We start from the raw sequence: 24262 nt of genomic DNA on the forward strand, positions 1-24262 counted from the left end.
CACCATGCAGTTTAGAAATAACAATAAACTGAGTAGGTTCATGTGGAGTTAGCTAGTGACATTAAAAAAGCTGTGTCACAGAGGAACAATACAGTTGTAGCAAGTAACACAGTATATCTGATATAAGACATGCAATAAGCAAACACAGAGCAGTTTATTACCAGTTAAAAGACAGGGAATAATTACCCCTGCTGAATAACAATAGCCAACTAAGGTTCAAAAGACCACCAATTATGATATTATTTCATTGTATTCCATAGCAAGTCTTCCAAACCAACTACTGTCTAATTACGCTGAAGTAATGAGGCATGTCCAGTCCACCTCTGATTGGCTGAACATAATCCACTCCCTGAACTACAAGTCCCAGTGGAGCAAAGTGGAGGGGAGAGAGCAAGGCTAGTATTGAGAGGAAGGCTAGATGATTGACTGACATTTCAGAACAGTAGTTAGTATGACAACCTTCCATCTCTCCTTCTCTCTATCTCTTTTTTTCTCACCCCATTTCCCACAGTCCCAGGAGACCAGCATACATGCACATCCCCTAAGGGGAGAGAGGGCCCTGCTCGGCTGAGAGTCCTTCCTAACACTAAGTCAGAGAGCTTGATCCTCTCTGGACTGTTGTGAATTCCAGAACCAGGCAGAAAACAGCTGGGAGTAGCTGATCGATGTGGCCTTGATGACCTTGAAAAAGCTCCAAAGACATAAGAAGAAATACACTGAATATCTGTTTTATGCCCTCTGACTATTGCACCTACAGTATATACTGTAAACGTATTTAAATATACACTCAGGGGCAAGTTAATTAGGTACCCCAGTCCGTTCACGAAAATGGAATGCTCCAACAGACAGTGAGTCACGTGGCTCGCTATATATAAAGCTGGCAGACAGTCATCGAGGCATTCAGTTACTGTTCGATTGAACATTAGAATGGGGAAAACAATTGACCTAAGCAACATTGAGCATGGTATGATTGTCGGTGCAAAGCGAGCCGGATCCAGTATCTCAGTATTTCCGTCCTGGCCTTTTCAGACATAACATTGTCTAGGGTTTATCGAGAATTATGTGACAAACAAAAAGCATCCAGCCAGTGGCAGCCCTGTGGGTGAAAACAGCTCGATGATGAGAGAGGTCGAAGGAGAATGGCAACAATCGTGAAAGCTAACAGGCGGGCCAAGAAACAGACAAATAACGACTCACTTCAACAGTAGTGTGCAGAACGACATCTCGGAACGCACAACTCGTTGATCCTTGTCATAGATGGGCTATTGCAGCAGACGACCACACCGGGTTCCACTCCTATCAGCTAAAAACAAGAAGAAGTGGTTCCAGTGTGCACGCGATCACCAACATCAGACATTTGAGGAATGGAAAATCATTGCCTGGTCCGACGAATCCCAGTTCCTGTTGCGTCGTTCTGATGGCAGAGCCAAGACTTGGCGAAAGCCGCATGAGACCAATCCTGCCTGATGTCAACAGTACAGGTTGGGAAATGTTTTCCTGGCACACATTAGGTCTCTGGATACTAAATGAGCAACGATTGAACGCCACAGCATATCTGAACATTGTTGCTGACCAAACCTAATTGAGCAGTTTGGAATGAGATGGAATGGGCTGTGGTCGCAGCATGAATGTTTTGCCAGTCAATCTGCAGCATCGGTCAATAATCGCATCAGCATGGACCAACATCCCTGTGCAACGTTTCCGACACCTTGTAAAATCCCTGCCCCAGAGAATTTGGGCTGTTTTGGAGGCAAAGGGGGGTCCGTCCCGGTACTAGATGGGAGTAACTAATAATCTGGCCACTTTTGGCCACAATATTGGCTATTCTAGATATTGCATCTCTATATTTCAAACAGAAAACTCAAGTTCATTCAAGTACACTCATGCATGGCTACTCGTATTTACTGCAAACAAACGTTTATGAATGAATAAAGAGACAGTCGTTTGCTCAAAAATTGGCATTTTATTCGGATGGTTGGTGGGTCAGAGATGTATAATTTGTTTTCCAGTACATACGATTATCCACAAAGCTTCAGACAAAAACCTTTTCCAGTCTTAAAGCTGATTCAGTAATTAGTGCCAATGGTGCCACAACATCCCACCCACCCCCTTTTTGGTACAAATTCAAACAGTTGTGCTGACAAGATTGCAATTTTTTTATTATTATTTTTTGCTGTTTTTCTTCATTTTATACAAAAGACTTCACTTCTACACATTTAATGTCACACAGTTTTAATTTTTTTGCTTTGTAAATACATTTTGGAAATAACTTTTTTCATAATTTTTGTTGTCGTGAAAAGATAAAAACATGCAAAAACATTAATTTGTAGTCCAAATGATACATTTACAAGTTCAGAACTTTTTGCACTTCTTCATAGACTACAGAAGAAGAAAAAAATATATGTACACACATTTTCTTTACCGTGAAGTAAAAGTTGAACGTACCAGATGATGACTAAGGCAAATGAAGTGTACACGGATTAGAACAAAAATAAACAGTTGTTGTTTTTATAAAATACTACACCACTTCAGAAATAAAGGAAAACAAACATATTCTGCTACAAAAGTATTACTTACGACTCCCTTTATTTGCAACCAGCTGAATAAGTTTAATCTTTTTGTGAAAACATTCTACATTTCTAGAGTACTGTACAGTGCTGTTCTCAGTTGATTCTCCCCATCCAAGCTCATAAGGATCCTTCATCATCTAAGTTATTCATCTTTGTAATTCACTTAAATAATCCTTGTTCAACAAACAGCTGTATTGTGTAACCAAAAAAAGCATGTAGAAGCATACCATAGTTTAACATACTTTCTTATGTTTTGAAATCACTCCAAAAGTCAGTACCATTAAAGCCTTGAACATAAAACTAATCATTCAGATCCCAAAAATGTACAAAAAGGCACATTATATCCCAGTGCTTCTGTACTGTGAAATTCAAGTGTAACTGAGCGCGCTCAATATCAACGATCCAAACAGTGACAGTTCACCAATGTTCCCTCCCCTTCTCCAAAACTGGACTGCACTTCAGCGTATGCCTAAGCCTTCAACAAGCATATGTATGCGTAGACTACAACAATAAGCCTAGATTGGTTGTTTTTTGAAAATATTTCTGAATTAAGTTTAAATTTTTTTGAACTTTTCTGTCATTGTTCCTGTCACCACTCTTTCAGGGGAATATCGGTAATCGGAAGCTGTCCACATCCATTGAGAGGAAAACAAAATATATTTTCTCTTTTCCTGGGTTCACCATTCTTTGTCGTCTTGTTTTTTTTTTACGTCTTGCACATCCTGTGTCCTAGTCGTCGCTCCCTCCGTACATGTCTGCGAGTTTTCTGAAGCGAGGGCCCCAATCGTTGAGGTAATCGTAGTCCTGGTCCCCTCCGCTGCTGGAGGAGTTGAGAGAGCTTAGGGAGCCGGCTGTGGAGCCACTGCCTTCATAGTCGAACACCAGCAGGGAGTCGTAGGGCGGGGCTGTGGGGTCGTTGTCTGCTGCTTTAAGTCCCTGGATGGATGGGAGGAAATAAAAAAACACAGTTAGATGAGTGAGGAGATTAAGGCCAGCCAGTCCAACATGACCAAACCCTGTCTGACAATAGCTACCAGACACCATTCACATTCACAGACATGTTCTTATCCCATACTGCCACCTAAATAGGCTAATATTAACAGGCTAGCATTTCCTAATGTTTTCCTCCCTTCTACATGTTTAGGAAATCAGGTCCTTTTCATGGATTAAGACCGGCTCTAATTTCCCACTGAGTGTCCATCTGCAGCGAAGCATTTTGGCTTTGATTCTCCCTGATATTTTTGGCATGCAGGATTATCCAGGACTTTATCAAAAGCTGAGATTTAGCATGACCGCCTGACCAAATGCCTCAGCTCACTGATGACTTAGCCTGGCCCTCCCCCTCCTCAAACCTCCATCACTCCAATGTCCACGGGCGCTGCCTGAGGGGCTTGGAGGGCTGAGAGGAGGAGATTGCTGTAGTGGCACTGACAATATGCCAGCTTTCACCACCACACTCTGGTCCCTGGTACAGTACTACATGCCCACTCCATTTCGTGTGCAAGTATTGCTCCCCAAAACTAGGAATGAGCCCTGGGGTGTGTGTGTGTGTGTGTGTGTGTGTGTGTGTGTGTGTGTGTATGTTCCATTAGTGTGTGTGTTTCAGAGTGTGGGGTGCAATGGTGGGGGTTTCCATTTTGAAGATTGTGCTTAACATTCCCAGAAGCTCTCGTAGCAGTGTGAGAGGTCCTTATGGATTGCTATTGATTTCCAAACCCATTCCTTAACGGTACTCTAGAGACTTGATGGATTGCTAATCTAGCACAGGAGATGTGCTTTGGCCATGAAGAGCATTGGGCCCAGTCCCGAATTCAACATCTTCTCATTGCGAGTGAGAACATCTAACAAATGAGAACTGAATGAAAAGAAACAGAGCACAACACGAAGAAACAAACGAGCCACTAGGCTCATTGGAAACATGTCAGAGATATATTTGAACTCCATTTTGTAGTTCTCTCTCTCTCTCTCTCTCAAAAAAAGGATAGATTGAAACAAAGTGCCCAGATGCTTAGTGATTATTTTCCACTTCTTAGCCTTTGTTAAATGTTTGCTCAGGGCTGTGGCGCTGATAATTTGGTGGGAAATATGACAGATGGATTGTTCATTACAATTACAGCCATCACTGCTCTGATGGATAGAGCCCCATCCGGCACAACCACCACTCCACTGGGAGTGTGACAAGGTTAGCCAATCACAGAGCTTCGCCCTTCTAAAAACATTGTGCTGCCCTGTCCTCCCCTGACTTCACCCTCTGATCCACTGCTCACAAAACAGGTCTGGTATTGAATTTAATAACATCCTATTCAGAGATTTGCGGGGTAAGTTTCTCTGTTTATTTCCCCTGATTAGAAACCAACTGTAGTATTGTCACTGTGAATATGGGGGTTCAGAGTGTAACAAAGTGTGGAAATGTTGACTTGAAAAACTTTTTGCCCCAATAACACTTTAATTGAATCTTTAATCTGTGTGAACTTTTTGTCCAGCACCTGTGGCCAACAAAAGGTTATGTAAGGTGAGGCTGATTTCCCAAACATTACCTCCCGGAGTGGGAACAGACTAAAAGCTGGATAATAGGCTATTGTTTGGCCACTCTGGGAGGCTAAATTCTTGGGTGGATTTGCTTACCTGCCCATTTTTGTATTAACTGCCAAAGGCTCTGTGGGCATGGGGTTGTGTGTGCACTCCAGACTTTGAGCCCAGACACATCACCCCAGCCCCACCCCTTCTCCCTGAGCAACCAGGTCAGATTCCAACCCCAATGAAGACAAGGCATAAACCAGCTGCCGGCAGGGGGCAGTAGATAGAATCTACGAGGACCACCTGTGTGTGCTTGTGTGTGCGGATGAGTGTGAGTGTGCGTGTGCATGTGCATGTGATGGGAAACAGGCTGACATGTACTGCCTGCAATGTGGATGTCTGGGTCAGGATGCTCTGGCCCACAACATCCTGCTGTCCTTGTACAGAAATAATACGTAAAACAGCAGACCTGTCTCTGCTCCAATAAGTATTGCAGTTTTTTTACGCACTGGACAAAACACTCAAACTCACTCAATATAAACTGAGCGGACAAGAGCATTAAGTGTTTTCAGGAATTTTTCTGAGCGAGAGAGCGAGGGAGGGGGAGTGGGAGAGAAATAGCGCGAGTAGGGGAGTTCTAATCTAAAAACATGGGAATAGGCCAACAACTGGGGGAGAGAGAGAAAGAGAGAACTCCATTTTGGATACAGTGAAAGTCTTGTCTGTTGGAGCTGGTGAAAAATACATGACCGTTCTTTTCATTTTACATCCACCCTTCAACACTGGAGTCAATGGTGCCCTGAGGCAAGCGAGGCCATGAAGGAACAGAACAGGGCACCTCTATGGAAAAGGCAATGTGCAGGTCTCTGTCTCATCCCACTAGATCTCTACAGAGAGACGTCTAAAACTATTACCCCATCCGATTCTTCTGCACAGCTAAGAGAAACACAATTATCTCCAAGTGAATAATATTATAACTAAATTGGACACATTATAAATACTGTATTTTTGTCAGAAAACCAAAAAAGCGATTATCTATTCGTGGACAATTTCCATAAGGGACAGATACAAATTGACTTGGGGGGAGGGGCTGGTCCAACTCAAGGTGTCATAAAATAAAATGCACCCCCCTCCCCAACGTAACAAATATGTTCACATGACCCTCCCCTTGTATTGTAAAATAAATTGAACATAGAATTAACTCAAAATGATGTTTACGACCACAAATAACAAGAACTGTAGCGACCCTGTGTTAATAAACGTGGATATAGACTGCCACTTAAGCATGTTTTTGTGTCACAGTCGATGCCACACAGAGCTATGGGCCAGAAGGTTGAGGGTTCGCCACGATCAGAGCCGGATGCAGACATTGATCAGCTAGGGCAAAGTCAGACTGAACATTTTGATGCCATATTTATAATTATATAAAATATATGCAACAAATTTTCCACCAACAGGTTTCTGTGCCAATGCACCACACTACCAATAGACAAAGCATACCGACATCGGGCACTTCAATATAATGGTTGCATTGTCAACACCACAATAGTCTATGTCAATCTTGACAAACAGAAAATACATCCCTTCCTACCTTGTAGGCTGACCGAGTATCGAAGTCTTGACAATCTCCGAATGTCATGAAACTTTTGGTGTTTTGTAACAGATGTCTTTTTCCATTCATCACAGTTTGGAATGGTTGATTGATTTTATTTGTCAGTGAAAAAAATACATAGAGTTGAAGTGGGAAGTTTACATACACTTAGGTTGGAGTCATTAAAACTCGTTTTTAAACTACTCCACAACTTTCTTGATAACAAACTATCGTTTTGGCAAGTCGGTTAGGACATCTACTTTGTGCATGACACAACCTGAAAGGCCGCTCAGCAAGGAAGAAGCCACTGCTCCAAAACCGCCATAAAAAAAGCCAGACTACGGTTTGCAAATGCACACGGGACAAAGATCGTACTTCTTGGAGAAATGTCATCAGGTCTGATGATATAAAAATATAACTGTTTCACCATAATGACCATTGTTATGTTTGGAGGAAAAAGGGGGAGGCTTGCAAGCCGAAGAACACCATCCCAAACTTGAAGCACAGGGGAGGCAGCATCATGTTGTGGGGGTGCTTTGCTGCAGGAGGGAATGGTGCACTTCACAAAATAGATGGCATCATGATGTAGGAAAATGATGTGGATATATTGAAGCAACATCTCAAGACATGAATCAGGAAGTTAAAGCTTGGTCACAAATGTGTCTTCCAAATGACAATGACAGCACGCATACTTCCAAAGTTGTGACAAAATGGTTTAAGGACATTAAACGCCATCACAACGCCCTGACCTCAATCCCATAGAAAATGTGTTGGCAGACCTGAAAAAACGTGTGCGAGCAAGGAGTACTACAAACTTGACTCAGTTACACCAGCTCTGTCAGGAGGAATGGGCCAAAATTCACCCAACTTATTGTGGGAAGCTTGTGGAAGGCTACCTGAAACGTTTGACCCAATTTAAACAATTTAAAGACAATGCTACCAAATACTAATTGAGTGTATGTAAACTTCTGACCCACTGGGAATGTGATGAAAGAAATAGAAGCTGAAATAAATCATTCTCTGTACTATTATTCTGACATTTCACATTCTTAAAATAAAGTGGTGATCCTAACTGACCTAAGACAGGGATTTTTTTACTACGATTAAATGTCAGGAATTGCGAAAGACTGAGTTGAAATGTATTTGGCTAAGGTGTATGTAAACTTCCGACATCCGACTGTATAGTCAAAGACTTTTAAAGTGACCAGGATTGCACCATAAAATTGGGGAATTATTTCCATTGTGGTCCCTTTTTTTATACATAAATACATTTACAATTACATTCACTGGACTAGTGCACTTGAGTCTTTAGGGTGCATATAGCTAGGTTCCATCCAATTGGTGACAGACTTTCATGCAAATATTCTAATATCCCCATAAAAACAATATGGCATTTCATAGTTTCCATTTGGAGAATTTGGTGCTGGACAACATACAGGGACATTTGAGAAGTTTTATGGACATCCATATGCATTCAGATCCAACCTAGTACAGCCAGCGACATAAATAAACACCGTCTGTGATTTATTTAGAATTCAAGGCACACTGAACCAGCATGGCTGCCACAGCGTTCTGCAGCGATACGCCATCCCATCTGGTTTGCACTTAGTGGGACTATCGTTTGTTTATCAACAATTACCCAACACACTTCCAGGCTGTGAAAGGGCTATTTGACCAACAAGGAGAGTGATGGAGTGCTGCATCAGATGACCTGGCCTCCACAATCACCTGATCTCAACCCAATTGAGATGGTTTGGGATGAATTGGACCGCAGAGTGAAGGAAAAGCAGCCAACAAGTGCTCAGCATATGTGGGAACTCCTTCAAGACTGTTGGAAAAGCATTCCAGGTGAAGCTAGTTGAGATAATGCCAAGAGTGTGCAAAGCTGTCATCAAGGCAAAGGGTTCTAAAAAAATAAAATATATTTAGATTTTTTAAATACTTTTGTGGTTACTACATGATTCCATATGTGTTATTTCATAGTTGTGATGCCTTTAATATTATCCTACATTGCAGAAAATAGTAAAAATAAAGAAAAACTCTTGAATGAGTATATATATATATATAATTTTTCAATTTTCTATCATAATATTTTGTATAAAGATACGCATTATATTGTTAGATTATAGGAGTAACTTTGGTAGGCAGTCTTCCTCACCTCATGTTCAACTGTGGGAGTCAGTTGGAGCGCATGGGCACACTGCCTTCATATCATAGGCCTGCAGCAGCTAAAGCTTAATAATAGCCACACCATACCAAACCTTCACAAACGTTTCAAAAGTAAGTAAAGCCATTGTTCATAGGGAAAATACAAGCAGAACAGCGAATGTAAATCAGGGAAAAAACGCACTACCCTCCCCTGTGTCCAATAAAAAAACACACAAAAGCACAAAAAAAGAAAATTTCGAAGAAAAACAAAAGAGAAGAACATTTCGATCTGTCCCTAAGGAAACACTATACAGGCAGTTGTAAATGCAAAAGGGAAAATTAATTCATGAATTTAATTTCCCATTAACCTTTCATGTCTGTGTGCGTCTGTTCTGTTTCAATCAATACTTGCATGAGTACAGGGAGATACAGAGATTAGCTAAATAAACCTTCAAATGTGAAGCCTGCATCATCTGCTTCAGCTGCTTCCCTTTATTTTGAAGTATTTACTTCATTAAATTAAATATTTATACCTCTACCCCTAACCATGAGTGTTTATCAAACCATTCTCTAAATAGTCCTGATTTAGAGAATGACATTGAAAATGGACTTTGACAGGGGGGCCGGACGAAGCCATCTCCTGTGGCATTATTTTAGATGCAGATGTTTAACCGTGAGAAGATTAGTGTGTTTGTTTATTGTTTATTCGTTTACCTCGTTGATGAAGTCTCCGATGTCCCCGGGGTGCGGGGCTGCTGACCTTATGGGGTACTGGGGCTCAGGGTGCAGCGGCCTCTCGTCCATGCGCCGGATCCCCACGGGCTTGATGGTGTCCGGCTCTATCGTGTCGGGCTGCTGAAGCTGGCTCAGGTCATAATCCTGGAGGGGAGAGGGAGAGGAGGGACAGATGGGAGTCAGCAAGAAGCCAGAGACAAGTAGAGATCCACATAGAGCAGAGCCCCCCACCAAGACCTAGACCCTGATCAATACACACATGGGCAGAGCTCCCTACATAGACTAATACACACATGGGCAGACCTCCCTACCTAGACCAATACACACATGGGCAGAGCTCCCTATCTAGACCAATACACACATGGGCAGAGCTCCCTATCTAGACCAATACACACATGGGCAGAGCTCCCTATCTAGACCAAAACACACATGGGCAGAGCTCTCTATCTAAACCAATACACACATGGGCAGACCTCCCTACCTAGGCCAATACACACGTAAAAAAGTATTTAACTAGGAAAGTTAGTTAAGAACAAATTCATACTTACAATGACGGTCTACCCCTGCCAAACCCTAATCCCGACAATGCTGGAACAATTGTGCACCACCCTATGGAACTCCCAATCACAGCCAGTTGTGATACAGCCTGGAATCAAACCAGGGTCTGCAGTGATGCCTCTAGCACTGATATGCAGTGCCTTAGACCGCGGCGCCATTCAGGAGCCATGGGCAGAACTCCCTACCTAGACCAATACACACACGGCCAGAACTTCCTACCTCGACCAATACACACACGGGCAGAACTCCCTACCTAGACCAATACACACACGGGCAGAACTCCCTACCTAGACCAATACACACACGGGTAGAACTCCCTACCTAGACCAATACACACACGGGCAGAACTTCCTACCTAGACCAATACACACACGGGCAGAACTCCCTACCTAGACCAATACACACACGGGCAGAACTCCCTACCTAGACCAATACACACACGGGCAGAACTCCCTACCTAGACCAATACACACACGGGCAGAACTCCCTACCTAGACCAATACACACACGGGCAGAACTTCCTACCTAGACCAATACACACATGGGCAGAACTACCTACCTAGACCAATACACACACGGGCAGAACTTCCTACCTAAACCAATACACACACGGGCAGAACTTCCTACCTAGACCAATACACACACGGGCAGAACTCCCTACCTAGACCAATACACACACGGGCAGAACTTCCTACCTAGACCAATACACACACGGGCAGAACTTCCTACCTAAACCAATACACACACGGGCAGAACTCCCTACCTAGACCAATACACACACGGGCAGAACTCCCTACCTAGACCAATACACACACAGGCAGAACTTCCTACCTAGACCAATACACACACGGGCAGAACTCCCTACCTAGACCAATACACACACGGGCAGAACTTCCTACCTAGACCAATACACACACAGGCAGAACTTCCTACCTAGACCAATACACACATGGCCAGAACAGAATAAGATCCACCTAGACTAATCACACATGGACAGAACTCCCTACCTACGCTGATACACACATTGGCAGATCTCTCTACCTAAACCAATACACACGCATAGGCCACATGATCTACCCGAGACTGGGACACACTGAAATAAAAAGGGCCAAATCATGAAATTCTAGAAAAAGAATATGCAGAGCTAAATATATATATATATATATATATATATATATATATATATATATATATATATGAGGGGGGTGGTAGTGTCTACATAACTGTATATGGTTGTTACTGTTACTACCCTGTATCATCAGAGCTACAAATCCTATCAATGGGTGGACTTTAGACTGTTGGTTGAAGTACTACCACTTGGACAGTTAGCTGCATTTAACAATATCCAGCTTCGGGGTCAAGGCTAAGGCACCGAGCATCAGTCTTCAACCCACTTGCAATAGAGCAGTGTTCTTCTGGAAGAGTGTGCAGGAAACTGTTCTGCTCTAATCAGGCCCCAGACACGGAATGGCGGATATGCATAAGCCATTACTAATCCTATTAACATTGCCAAGGCAACCTGACTGGCTCGCCGTTTGGTTTGTGCAGTGTCACAGGAGGAGAGAGAAGGAGTGGACAGAGCTGCAGAGAGAAATTCAGAGAGAGAGAGAGAGAGAAATGGAGAGAGAGAGAAACAGAGAGATGGAGAGAACAAAACCGAGAATGAGAGAGAAAGAGATTTGGAGAGCCGTGGTGCGTTGTGATGTGGATGAGAAGAAAGCAGCGAGGAGGTGGACTGATATGCTATCAGAGAGGATATGATGGAGGGAATGCCATGGGAGAATAGTTGTGTGCTTAATAAGCGTGAATGATGGAGTGTCCCTCTTTAGCAGATTTTCAGTAATCCATCCATCTCTAATATCCCCCTTCAATATTGTCCCTGCTCGCTTGCACATATAACTATGCATGTAACTAAGCTCACACACACTCGCGGACACACTAATCCTGAGTGTGTATGCATGTCTAAAGATGGACAAATGAATACATACTGTAGATGACTAAAATACAAACATATGAATCGAAACACAAACACAACTACACATGTCGACACTCCAGTCCAGGCACTCCTGTCCAGACACTCCTGTCCAGACACTCCAGTCCAGACACTACAGTCCAGACACTACAGTCCAGACACTACAGTCCAGACACTCCCTACTCCTAAAAAATAATGGTGTTCATATGAACACATGTATCTAACTTACTTAGGCCTTTCTATTCCTTGTGGAACATGGGCCTACACATGTCGACACTCCAGTCCAGACACTCCAGTCCAGACACTACAGTCCAGACACACCAGTCCAGATACACCAGTCCAGATACACCAGTCCAGATACTCCAGTCCAGATACTCCAGTCCAGACACTCCAGTCCAGACACTCCAGTCCAGACACTCCAGTCCAGACACTACAGTCCAGACACTCCAGTCCAGACACTCCAGTCCAGACACTCCAGTCCAGACACTCCAGTCCAGACACTACAGTCCAGACACTACAGTCCAGACACTACAGTCCAGACACTACAGTCCAGACACTCCCTACTCCTAAAAAATAATGGTGTTCATATGAACACATGTATCTAACTTACTTAGGCCTTTCTATTCCTTGTGGAACATGGGCCTACACATGTATCATGCTAATCTGGAAATAAACAAATGGATAATCTAAACAGACAGATTGACAGTGCGTGTAAAAATAAAACCCCCATGTCCCCTCCGGTTGACTGAAAGGGTCTGTCTGGAAGGGGACAATGGCCGTCATACATCCCAGAGCAGGATGCCATGTGTCCCCTCCAGCCCACCTCCCTCCTCCCAGCCCACCACCCTGTGACCCTTCTAGGACCTACCGCGGGGTCATCCCAGAGGTCAGAGCTTAGTGACAGGGAACTGCAGCATATCATTACAGTCACGTAGCCACAACTGGATAATGACGACACTCTAAGCACTCAAGGGCACCATTCTTCACACATTACAGCTCCAAGCACCAACACACTGACATATAATTTCCCCTGCCACGCCCGGACAACACATTGAATCACCCACATTGTGGCTGGACATTCCTAAGCAAAGGCCTCCACTTGATCCTACAACGGGTAAAGCTGGACAGTAAACAATATCAGATACACAAACTCCTCACGTAAGGGGAGGAATTTGTTAGGCCATATTTCCACTTCAAATATCTATTTAATATTCTGCTTGAAGCAAAAGATTGACTGACGATGGCCCTGGTCTGCACCTATTGACTGACTCTGTGCCCTTCCTCCTAGAGTGAGACTTTAACAAGAGGTTGTTTTTCCACTCTTTCCACTCTTTTTTTCTTTTCACAACTGAATGAGGAATTAGGACACCTGCTGCGGTTGCATACACAGGTTTGTTCTGTCAAGACAAAATAGTCTGTTGGTAATTTAATGAAAGAAAGTATCTTTAAGCTATTTTGTTTGTGTGGCCTTGGAAAATAAGCATTTCCATCTGTATTTGGAAAAACGATATCATACCCAGCTTTCCTCTGTGGCCCTTTGAAAAACTAGGTCAAAGACGTGCTTCAGTTTGCGACTGCATTGATGAACAGGCAGGGCTAGAAAACACTCATTACAATGGAGTTTCTCCATCAAGTTACAAAACTTTAACTTCCACAGAAGTTTCTGGAATTGGATATTCTTTCCACACCACATTATTCTTCACTTCCCACACAGCCAGTGAGAAGGGGGCTGATCAGCTGTCTCCTCTTGGTAGAATGAGTGCCCCACGGACTAATAAAAACCCAGGCAATGGCAGTCAGAAACTAAAATAAAATACTCAGAGAGCACAGAGTGGCCAATGGTCTGACACTTCAATTTCCTCCACAGCGGGAGAGATAGGGAGAACAGAGGTGAGGCATTATATAGTCCACATCACAGGGACAGTCAGGTTCATTTTTTACCCAACACACACCACCGACTGACTGACTTCCAGATTCCAAAGACAAGACCATTTCCTTCTGACGTCCAGCCCTCCTCCTCCACTCAGCTCAAAATGGAAGCTTGTATTCCTTCGATAAATCTGAATTCAGTTACTCCCCCGCTTCTACAGTCTTTGAGGAGCGTTATATCACAGTGTCTTCAGAAATCACTGTGTGTGTGTGTGTGTGTGTGTGTGTGTTTTTGTGTGTGTGTGTGTGTGTGTGTGTGTGTTTGTGTGTGTGTGTGTGTGTTTGTGTGCGTGTCTCCCTCCTGCCCAATCGCTGGCAGATGTGTAATGGCTTCCCAGTCATATCGTTACCTTTAGATGGAGCTTAATTACTACACAGTGGCAGATGTATGTCTCCAAATGACATTATCCCTGCAATTACTAGCCTCAGAAGCCAATTTAGGACTGAAGACTGCTACTACCCCACACTCATCTCTAGTCTGCACTACCTAGGCCAGTGTGTGGAGTCCCTCACAGAATGGGCCCGTGGCATGAACACACTCCATTTGTGGAAGATATTAACAGACATTTACAAAATGATTCCCTTGTATTAACTGAAGTTCATTATAACAAGTGCAGTTTTCTGTGTACAGTATGTCTGAGGATGTCTCGTGTGCGTCTGTGTGTGTCTGTGTGTATGTGAGTGTGTGTTTCAATGTGTATGTGTGTGTGTGTCTGTCTGCGCATGTGTGTTACTCCACCTGGTCCTCCTCTCCACCTCCCTCCTCATCGTACTTCAGGATGTTGTCTCTGACGTCGTCCTCCGGGTCAATGAGAAGCTGCTTGGCCTGACGCTCCTTATCACGACGCTTCATCCACACCACAAACAACAACACCAGAACTACAGAAGGAGGGAGGGAGGAAGGGAAAGCGTGAGAGAGAGAGATCCCATATTACAAAACATAATAACTGACATATTTTGCATACACATGTAATCCAATCCAGAATTTAGAGCTTGCCTCGAGCCTGATCAGGGATATCTTTTGGGTAATCCTGAAATAATCTACTGGTGTCTCTTGGGCATGACGTTTAGCTCCCTCCATAATTCCTGTGGCAGTGTTTGGGGATGGCATTTGATCTTGTTTGTGTGTGGCGGGTGGGGTGGTGGGGACACTGGTGTGTGTGTGTGTGTGTGTGTGTGTGTGTGTGTGTGTGTGTGTGTGTGTGTGTGTGTGACTGTGAGAGTGTGTGCACGCGCGAGCATGCGAGAGGGCAGGGCTGCACTCACTGAGGAGGATGATGATGCAGAGCAGGATGGCGATGATGGCGCCCGTGCCCAGCCCTGCGGCGATGATGTGCTGCTGGTCGGTGCAGTCCCCGTTGTGGTCACACTGGCACACCTTGACCCGCAGGTAGGATGTGTTGGACATGGGCAGGTTGCCAGAGTCAGTGATGATGATGGGGATCTCGTAGATGCCGCTTTCCAGGAAGCCAATCTTCAGGCTCAACAAGGCATAATCACCTGGGAGACGGGGGAGAAGGAAAGAGGGGGGAGAGGGAGGGAGGGAAAGAGACGTAAAGGAAGGGAAAGTGAAGGAAGAAAGATAAATAAGCAACTCAATTACTAATCCCTAAATAAAACAAAACAACACTCTACTTAAAATGTTCCAGAGTATAACTACTGGGAAAATAAATACACTACCTGGCCAATAGTATGTGGACACCTGCATGTTGAACATTTCTTTCCAAAATCATGGACATTAATATGGAGCTAGTCCATATGCCTCCACTCTTCTGGGAAGGATTTCTAATAGTTGTTGGAAAATTTCTGTGGGGACTTGCTTACATTCAGCCACAAGCGCAATAGTGATGTTGGGCACTAATGTTGGCCGATTAGGCCTGGCTTGCAGTCGGCATTCCAATTCGTCCCAAAGGTGTTCAATGGGGTTCAGGTCAGGGCTCTGTGCAGGCTAGTCAAGTTCTTCCACACCGATCTCTACATACCATTTCTATATGGACCTCGCTTTGTGCACGGGCGCATTTTCATGCTGAAACAGGATAGGGCCTTCCCCAAACTGTTGCCACAAAGTTGGAAGCACAGAATCATCTAGAATGTCATTGTATCCTGTAGCGTTAAGATTCCCTTCACTAGAACTAAGGGGCCACCAAACATTACAGTTGGCACTATGCATTCGGGCAGGTAGCGTTCTCTTGGGATCCACCAAACCTAGATTTGTCTGTCGGACTGCCAGATGGTGAAGCAGGATTCATCACTACAGAGAACGCATTTCCACTGTTCCAGAGTCCAATGGTGGTGAGCATTATACCACTCTAGCCGACGCTTGTCATTCTGCATGATTATCTTAGGCTTGTGTGTGGCTGCTCAGCCATGAAAACAGATTTCATGAAGCTCCCGAGGAACAGTTCTTGTGCTGACGTTGCATCCAGTGGCAGTTTGGAACTTCTAAGTGAGTGTTGCAACCAAGGACGTACAAATTTTACGCGCTACACGCTTCATCACTTGGAGGTCCCTTTCTGTGAGTTTGTGTGGCCTACCACTTTGCGGCTGAGCCATTGTTGCTCCTAGACGTTTCCACTTCACAATAAAAACACTTACAGTTGACAGGGGTAGCTGTAGCAGTGCAGGCATTTGACAAACTGACTTGTTGGAAAAGTGGCATCCTATGACGATGACACGTTGAAAGTCACTGAGCTCTTCAGTAAGGCCATTCTACTGCCAATGTTTGTCTATAGAGATTGCATGGCTGTGTGCTCGATTTTATACACCTGTCAGCAATAGGTGTGTTGCTGAAATAGCCGAATCCACGAATTTGAAGGAGTGTCCACATACTTTTGAACAGCATGAATTCCAATACCTGGAAATTGTGTCAGCTTATCTAATCCAAAATATGGTCAGGATTTAGATTTTGAGCTTATAAACCCACTGAAGACATTTTTGATAATGCCGCTTAGGCTAAACCCCCCCCAGATTCTATAATCCATATGGCTGTTATCCTATTAAGATAGTTATTCATTTACTGTGGTTTACACTCGCATCGATTCGCTATCAACGCACAACAAATGAGTAATTCCACCAATATGTTGTTTGTATAATTAGCATAATCAATTAGTGAGCTGCTTGATAAAGCAAAGACCTGTTACTAATCTCTTTTATAACATAGTGTCTTAACATAGGCTTCGTGAGGCACGCACACCGAGAGCATTGTCTACTTTCAAACGCTCGTAGAAAAAAAGGGTTCCAAAAGGGTTCTTTGGCTGTCCCCATAGGATAACCCTTTTTGGTTCCAGGTAAAAACCCTCTGCGGAAAGAACCTTTTTAGTTTCTAGATAGGAGCTTTTTTCTAAGAGTGTCGGTCACTGCTCTTGGCCCTATGGAGAGCCAGAAACCTCATGGACATGATGCCCATACGGTACTGCCCCGAAGCCAGTGCCAAACCTATAGTGTTATTTATCACCATCCAAATGACCAGGTGGTTCTCTATTCTCACTGGCGGTTGTAAAACACGGGAAGTTGATTGATGAATGTCAGCTATTGGCCAGAATGGTCACCTGGTGACCCAGGTCTAAATCAGTCTCTGATTACATTGGAAGAATGAAAACCAGCAGTATTGCCCCGATAGATATATTGAATAGCCCTGATCTACAGTGTTTTTGTTTGTTTGATTGTTTGCTATGGTTGATGTTGTTGTTGTTGTGTCTTACCACTGAGCCGTGTGATGGTCCAGTTTCTTCTGACATCTGAGGGCCTGTTGGCCAGCTCGAATGCGAAGGGTCCGGCGTTGGGGTTGAGGTCTCCGTCCAGCGCTGTGATGTTGATGCCGTTAGGCTCGGGCTTCTTGCACATCTCAGTCTCCTGGGGGTAGACGTGGGGCGCGTTGTCGTTGATGTCCAGCAGGGAGATCTGCAGGGTGCCTGTACCGCTCGCTGGTGGGACGCCTGGACGGGACAACACACACAGACAGGGACGGATGCACACACAATGTCACACGCACAAACGTCTTAGAATACAGATTTGAGATAACACATAATAACGATAAGGGGAAGTATACCATTGAAGTGATCCTCATGCATGGGGTCTCGCTGCATGTTTGGTAATAAAGAACGTTGTTATCCTGAACCTGGTTCTTGGTGTAAAAGTAAGGCAGAGAGGAGCAGCAGCAGCCAGTCTGCAGGGACAGGACCCCTCCAGACTGCATACTGATCTGAGGAGCAGAGCTCCTCTCTCTCCACGGGTGAGGGTGGGGGATATAGCGCAATGTTTGGGGAATGGAGGGAGGCGCAGAGAGGCTGTGCATGTGTGTGTGTTATCTAAAGAGAGTGTGTATTCCTGACGAAGGGGGAGGCCACAGGGTGAGAATACTAAACCAGACAGACAGAGAAGAGCACACTGTCGCTGCCTTAGCCCGGGAGACCCAGAGCCTCAGCCCCTCTATGTATTCATGGGGCTAAGAGGCTTTTTTGCCATTCAGGCCACGCTCAAATGAGCCACTCATCTAATCCTGACCTATTAATGCTGAGAAACCTCTTTATTGAGAGAGTTTCTAAGCCTATTGGCCTACGCTGTGCTCTGTGGAACAGGCTAAACCTGAACAGAGGTAAATCCAGTCAGGGAAGGAGAGAGGAAAGAGGTGAATACGTCCACAGTGTGGCTGCTAGGTCTGTGCTCGCTCTGAAACGTTAACTTTCAACAGGGTGGCGGTTGCTACATTGGTGTCTGGCACAATTTTAACCTTGAAAAAGGCAGCTGTGTGTGAGATTTTTGCCTGCTAAAAACAATATTCCCCTAGTCTACTTGGCTATACAGATGGAAGCAGATATTAGCGCCCGGTGACTAGGCTAAGTACCATTGTCAGAGGCCAAGAAGGTGGCGCTGTACATGTTGTCCTTCACGTAGGGCGACTCGCGGTCCAGGACGGCGATGGTTGTGATGCGCCCGGTGTTAGCATCAATTCTCAGCCAGTTGGCTGGGTCTGAGAGCCTGGTGTATCTGAGAACACAGAGGACGAAGATTGAAAGAAGATACATAAAGACGTTCATTCAAACCTTACAAGCTAGGTTTTTTTAATCATTATTTAATTTTATGCAGACTCATACATTCAAGGCTAAAGGTGGTGAATGTTCAACAAAAGAAAGATACATATCTTACTGAGAATGGGAGTGTTTTTATTGACAATCCGTGATTGAAGAAACTGCATGAAAAGCTCTGTATGAATACAGCTATTTAGTATCATTATTACCTAATGCTTTGCTGCATGAATCTATCAGGGTCTTGTGCTGTGAAGGTGGTCAGTGTGGATTCTGCTAACATCCCCTCCTCCAGTTTGATGAGTTTGGGGTTGGGGTCGAAGTAGGGGCTCTCGTTGACGTCAATGACCCTGATGGAGACCGTGGCGGTGGACTGGCGAGGGGAGTGGATGCCCCGGGCGAGAGACACCTCGTTCACCGCTACCACCGTCAACATGTACGTCCTGCTGATCTCATAATCGATTGGCTGGAGGGAGGAAACGCAAAAGTACGTAAGTATGCTCCATGGACGGTAAGGGATCGATAAAGTATATATTCGGTTCTTTTTTCTGTCAATAGAGTACTCTTCTTCTTCTAATGCAATGCGGCAAAGATCCCAGAAAATGTCAGCTCGGGGCTACTTTAGTTAGTTGTACTACTACTGCTGAGCTGTCTTAGCCAGTCACAGTCTGTTAAAGGTCGCCAAAGCACACACACATCCCTGGGTCGCTCCTCTTTTCAATTCGCTGCAGCTAGCGACTGGAACGAGCTGCAAAAAACACTCAAACAGGACCGTTTTCTCTCAATCTCTTCATACAAAGACTCAATCATGGACATTCTTACTGACAGTTGTGGCTGCTTTGCGTGATGTATTGTTGTCTCTAGCTTTTTGCTGTTGTCTGTGCCCAATAATGTTTGTACCATGTTTTGTGCTGCTACCATGTTGTGTTGCTACCATGCTGTGTTTTCATGTGTTGCTGCTATGCTATGTTGTTGTCTTGGGTATCTCTTTATGTAGTGTTGTGGTGCCTCTCTTATCGTGATGTGTGTTTTGTCCTATATTTTTTATTTGTTTTTAATCCCAGCCCCTGTCCCCGCAGGAGGCCTTTTAGTAGTCCGTCATTGTAAATAAGAATTTGTTCTTAACTGACTTGCCTAGTTAAATAAAAGTTAAATAAATAAAATAATAAAATACAATTAGCTATTAAAATAAGTGGCTCCCCTGGGAGATACGGGAGTGGAGGGAAGGGGATTGGGGTAATGGATTAAGTCTGAGGGTGTTGCAGTCTGTCTCACCTTGACGACGGTTACCAGGCCCTCGTTAGTGGTGGGGTCGGTTGGCACGGAGAACCTGCCAGTGGGGTCACCTCCAGTGATCTTGTAGACGGCCTTCCACGCTAGCGTGTTGGGCTGGTCTTTGTCCGTCACCGTCAGGTTGGCCACGATGACATTCACCCGGTTCTCAGGCACCTCTCCAAAGAACTAAATGAATAAAAGATGGAGGATGGGACAGAGAGCAGTTACACATACTGCTGCGCCAGCGAAAAACACAGGCTCCGTGCTCCAGCTCTACACACCCAACACCCAATTTCAAGTAAATAAATGTCCACAGCAATTTATCATGTTATCATCGCCATCTCGGCCTGATAGCAAAACAATACCATTACATTACACAAGGGCCAATGTATCGGTAACAAATACATCAAGCACCTGTCTCTGCTCTGCTCTCTCTGCCTGCCTGATGTACTCACAGTGTCAGTACTTACATGTGGGTTGTTCCATTTTATATCAATCACTTTTTGGATGCACCCCTTTTGATTTGGACAAACCTTTCTATACATATTTGCCCATGGTAGACGTGGTCAGAAAGTGACTTTTTGAAACTGAATGCCAAAAACATTTAGGCAATAGATGTGCTGAAAATTGAACCGGTTTGCATATCCCACTCTATCATGAGACATCCGGTCCTTCATCACTGGAAAAGATAAATGGTTGAGTTTGATATCATTTTAAAAACGTATACACAGGTTTGTACAACTATTTTATAATTTCTCGGGACAAAGAATTGGGAATAAAAATGATGTAAATTTAACGTAAATGATCTAAAACATTGTAAACTGCGATGTATTTATTTATTTTGCACATGTTGTAGCGAGACCCTGTTTTACATCATCCGAGTTTTACGTTGTTGTGCCCGTCATCGGTTGAGACACAACATGGCTCTGCCTGGGTCTTTACAGTGCTATGACTGGGAACAGAGTGAATCACACAGTGTGGTGTAATGCATAGATGTGAAGCTTTGTTCTTTCTTACCATCTCGGCAGTGAACTCTGGTGGGTTGTCGTTGATGTCGGTCACCCTGATAACGGCCGTGGCAGTGTTGGACAGGCCGTACATGGGGTTGCCCTCCATGTCTGTGGCCTGGATGATCAACGTGTACTGAGGCACTTTCTGCATGAAAAAAAAAAGAAGTTGAAAAAGAATCCACTCTATATCATGGAAACATGAGGCCCATTTCTAGTTTGCCTTCTCTATCAAAAGTGTTGGAAAAACTTGTCAATAATCAACTGACTGGCTTTCTTGATGTCTATAGTATTCTCTCTGGTATGCAATCTGATTTCAGCTCATGTTATGGATGTGTCACTGCAACCTTATAGGACTTAGCCAAACCTTTCGATATGGTAGAACATTCCATTATTGTGGGCCCGCTAAGGAGTATTGGTGTCTCTGAGGGTGTCTTTGGCCAGGTTTACTAACTACCTCTCTCAAAGAGTGCAGTGTATAAAGTCAGAACATCTGCTGTCTCGGCAACTGCCTGTCGTCAAGGGAGTACACCAAGGCTCGATCCTAGGCCCCACGCTCTTCTCAATTTACATAAATAACATAGCTCAGGCAGTAGGACACTCTCTCATCCATTTATATGCATATGACACAGTCTTATACTTTACAACAAAACTTTCTTAGTGTCCAACAAGCTTCCTCTGGCCTTAACCTTGTTCTGAACACCTCCAAAACAAATGGCATGTGGTTTGGTAAGAATAATGCTCCTCTCCCCACCAGTTTGATTACTACCTCTGAGGGTTTAGAGCTTGAGGTAGTCACCTCATACAATACTTTGGAGTATGGCTAGATGGTACACTGTCCTTCTCTCAGCACATATCAAAGCTGCAAGCTAAGGTTAAATCTAGATTTGGTTTCCTCGATTGGAATCACTCCTCTTTTACCCCAGCTGCCAAACTAACCATCCTTCCCATGCTATATTACGGAGACGTAATTTATAGATTGGCAGGTAAGGGTGCTCTCGAGTGGCTAGATGTTCTTTACCATTCGGCCATCAGATTTGCCACCAAATGCTCCTTATAGGACATATCGCTGTACTTTATACTTCTCTGTAAACAGGTCATCTCTGTAGATCCGTCGCAAGACACACTAGCTGATGCTTATTTATAAAACCCTCTTAGGCCTCACTACCCCCCCCCCCCCCCCCCCCCCCCCCCCCCTCCTCGGAGATACCTACTGCAGCCCTCCGCCTCCACATACAACACGCAGGAGGCCTTTTGCATTTCGGTCGGCCGTCATTGTAAATAAGAATTTGTTCTTAACTGACTTGCCTAGTTAAATAAAGGTAAAGCCTTGAGCTGTGTGTTCAGTAGAAATGGGGGTCTTACATAAACCCCAACGAGGAATCCGAGTTATTCTCACAATGATCAAGTCTACATCAATTCCCTGTGGAGAGAGAAAGGAACTCTAGAAGTCGGCTTGCTGTGGGAGTGCAACGCTTCCACTCTGTGTAGCAGTATGGTGCACGATGGGTAATCCCACTGTAACAAATGACTCCCTTCACATTAAAAGCTACTCAGGCGACGGACCAGTTGCTAGGTAATGAGAATCGGGGAAATTACTTTCATGGTGGCAAATGCCGTATATATAACAGCAGCCCTGGGGCAAACTTGATTGAGTGGGCCAACTATCCAGATTGCCCTGGCCAGAATTACAGCAATTGGCTTTGTTTTTTCCCTTTGACTTTTTATATTTATTCCGTTATTTTTCCCTCTCCTTCCTTCCAGTAAAAGCAAGTCCATGGCCATGCAGTTAAATAGGAGTGTTAACAGCAACGAGGAGAAAACCATTTAGCTGCTCAATGATGCATATTGCCTCCATGTTAGAGTAAATAATTCCGAAGAGTGTGATGAGTCAATTTCTGGTCTTCGTTGGGAAAATGGTAATGGGGCATACTTAGCTATCTTCATTAGTTTTGAGACACACTAAAGATTATCAGCAGCAAAAACAACTCAAAACTGTTCGTCTGCTATCTACAGCTCACTTAGGTAAACAAAGGAAAAGATATCTTGATGTATACGAGTTAGAGGAATGCCGAGCAGCGAAGGAGGAGCACATATACGAATGAATGTGATGATGGGACTGTTACTGCTACTGCAATGGGGTTTAATAAGAGAGCACGCGAGCGCGCATGCACGCGCACACAAACTGCTGTATTGCGTACCTCTCTGTCCAGGCCAGCCGCGACAGTAATGATGTCTCCTGTCTTGTTGTTAATGGTGAACATGTTGGATGTCGGGCTCTCGGGATTCTGGGATCCGATCTTGTAGCGCAGCATCCCATTGGCTGTTTTGGGGTCGTCTTTGTCAACAGACGTTACCGTCATAACGAAGGTCCCTGATGAATGACAAGAGAGACAGAAGATGCAAATAGGGGATTTAACTTTTAAAAAGGTAGAACCTTGTTTTATTTCAATACTGCATTGAATCGACCTAAGACAGTCATTACACTAACGTTACTTCCATACTATGAGGATCCGTTGACTAACACGGAGCACAGTCGAAACATAGCCCAAATAAAAGCTTTGGCTTCGTCTGAAATGTTGACAAAGCACTTCCACAAGAGAATACTTGCTATTGGCAGAGATCTTATCCATATCGAACCACAGCCAAATGAACAAAATGACTACCCTGTGTGATTCATCAATGCCGTTTGATGTCGTAATAGTCTAGTGGCACAGTGGGCCAGAGGCTGGAAAGGTTAGTCTGGGCTCCTACCTGGTTTGGATCCCTCAGGGACGGAGCCGTTCCAGATCTGATGAATGAACTCTGGCCGGTTGTCGTTCATGTCAATCACATTGATCACAATGTCGATGGGGCTCTCTACCTGGTTACCGTTCAGATCCACAGCATGAGCTCTCAGCTGTAGGTGAGACACCATGGAGAGCACTCAGTTGGTT

At 44.3% G+C, this 24262-nt stretch overlaps 1 protein-coding gene across 1 annotated transcript in view; it reads right to left on the bottom strand.

Moving 5' to 3' along the window:
* Positions 1-2142: 2142 nt before the first annotated feature.
* Positions 2143-24262, bottom strand: part of LOC139376136 (cadherin-2-like) — an 84759-nt gene continuing 62639 nt past the window's right edge. Inside the window, exons 6-16 of the mRNA XM_071118373.1 lie at positions 24081-24225; positions 23528-23700; positions 21337-21474; positions 20320-20505; positions 19257-19510; positions 18864-19006; positions 17722-17955; positions 15287-15520; positions 14760-14899; positions 9541-9705; positions 2143-3506 (exon numbers count right to left, since the gene is read on the bottom strand). Coding sequence (XP_070974474.1) covers positions 3300-3506; positions 9541-9705; positions 14760-14899; positions 15287-15520; positions 17722-17955; positions 18864-19006; positions 19257-19510; positions 20320-20505; positions 21337-21474; positions 23528-23700; positions 24081-24225 — 2019 coding nt within the window. The 3' untranslated portion in view covers positions 2143-3299. The remainder of the gene's footprint in view (positions 3507-9540; positions 9706-14759; positions 14900-15286; positions 15521-17721; positions 17956-18863; positions 19007-19256; positions 19511-20319; positions 20506-21336; positions 21475-23527; positions 23701-24080; positions 24226-24262) is intronic.

This window comes from Oncorhynchus clarkii, chromosome 20, assembly GCF_045791955.1.
Source record: "Oncorhynchus clarkii lewisi isolate Uvic-CL-2024 chromosome 20, UVic_Ocla_1.0, whole genome shotgun sequence".
Lineage (NCBI taxonomy): Eukaryota > Metazoa > Chordata > Actinopteri > Salmoniformes > Salmonidae > Oncorhynchus > Oncorhynchus clarkii.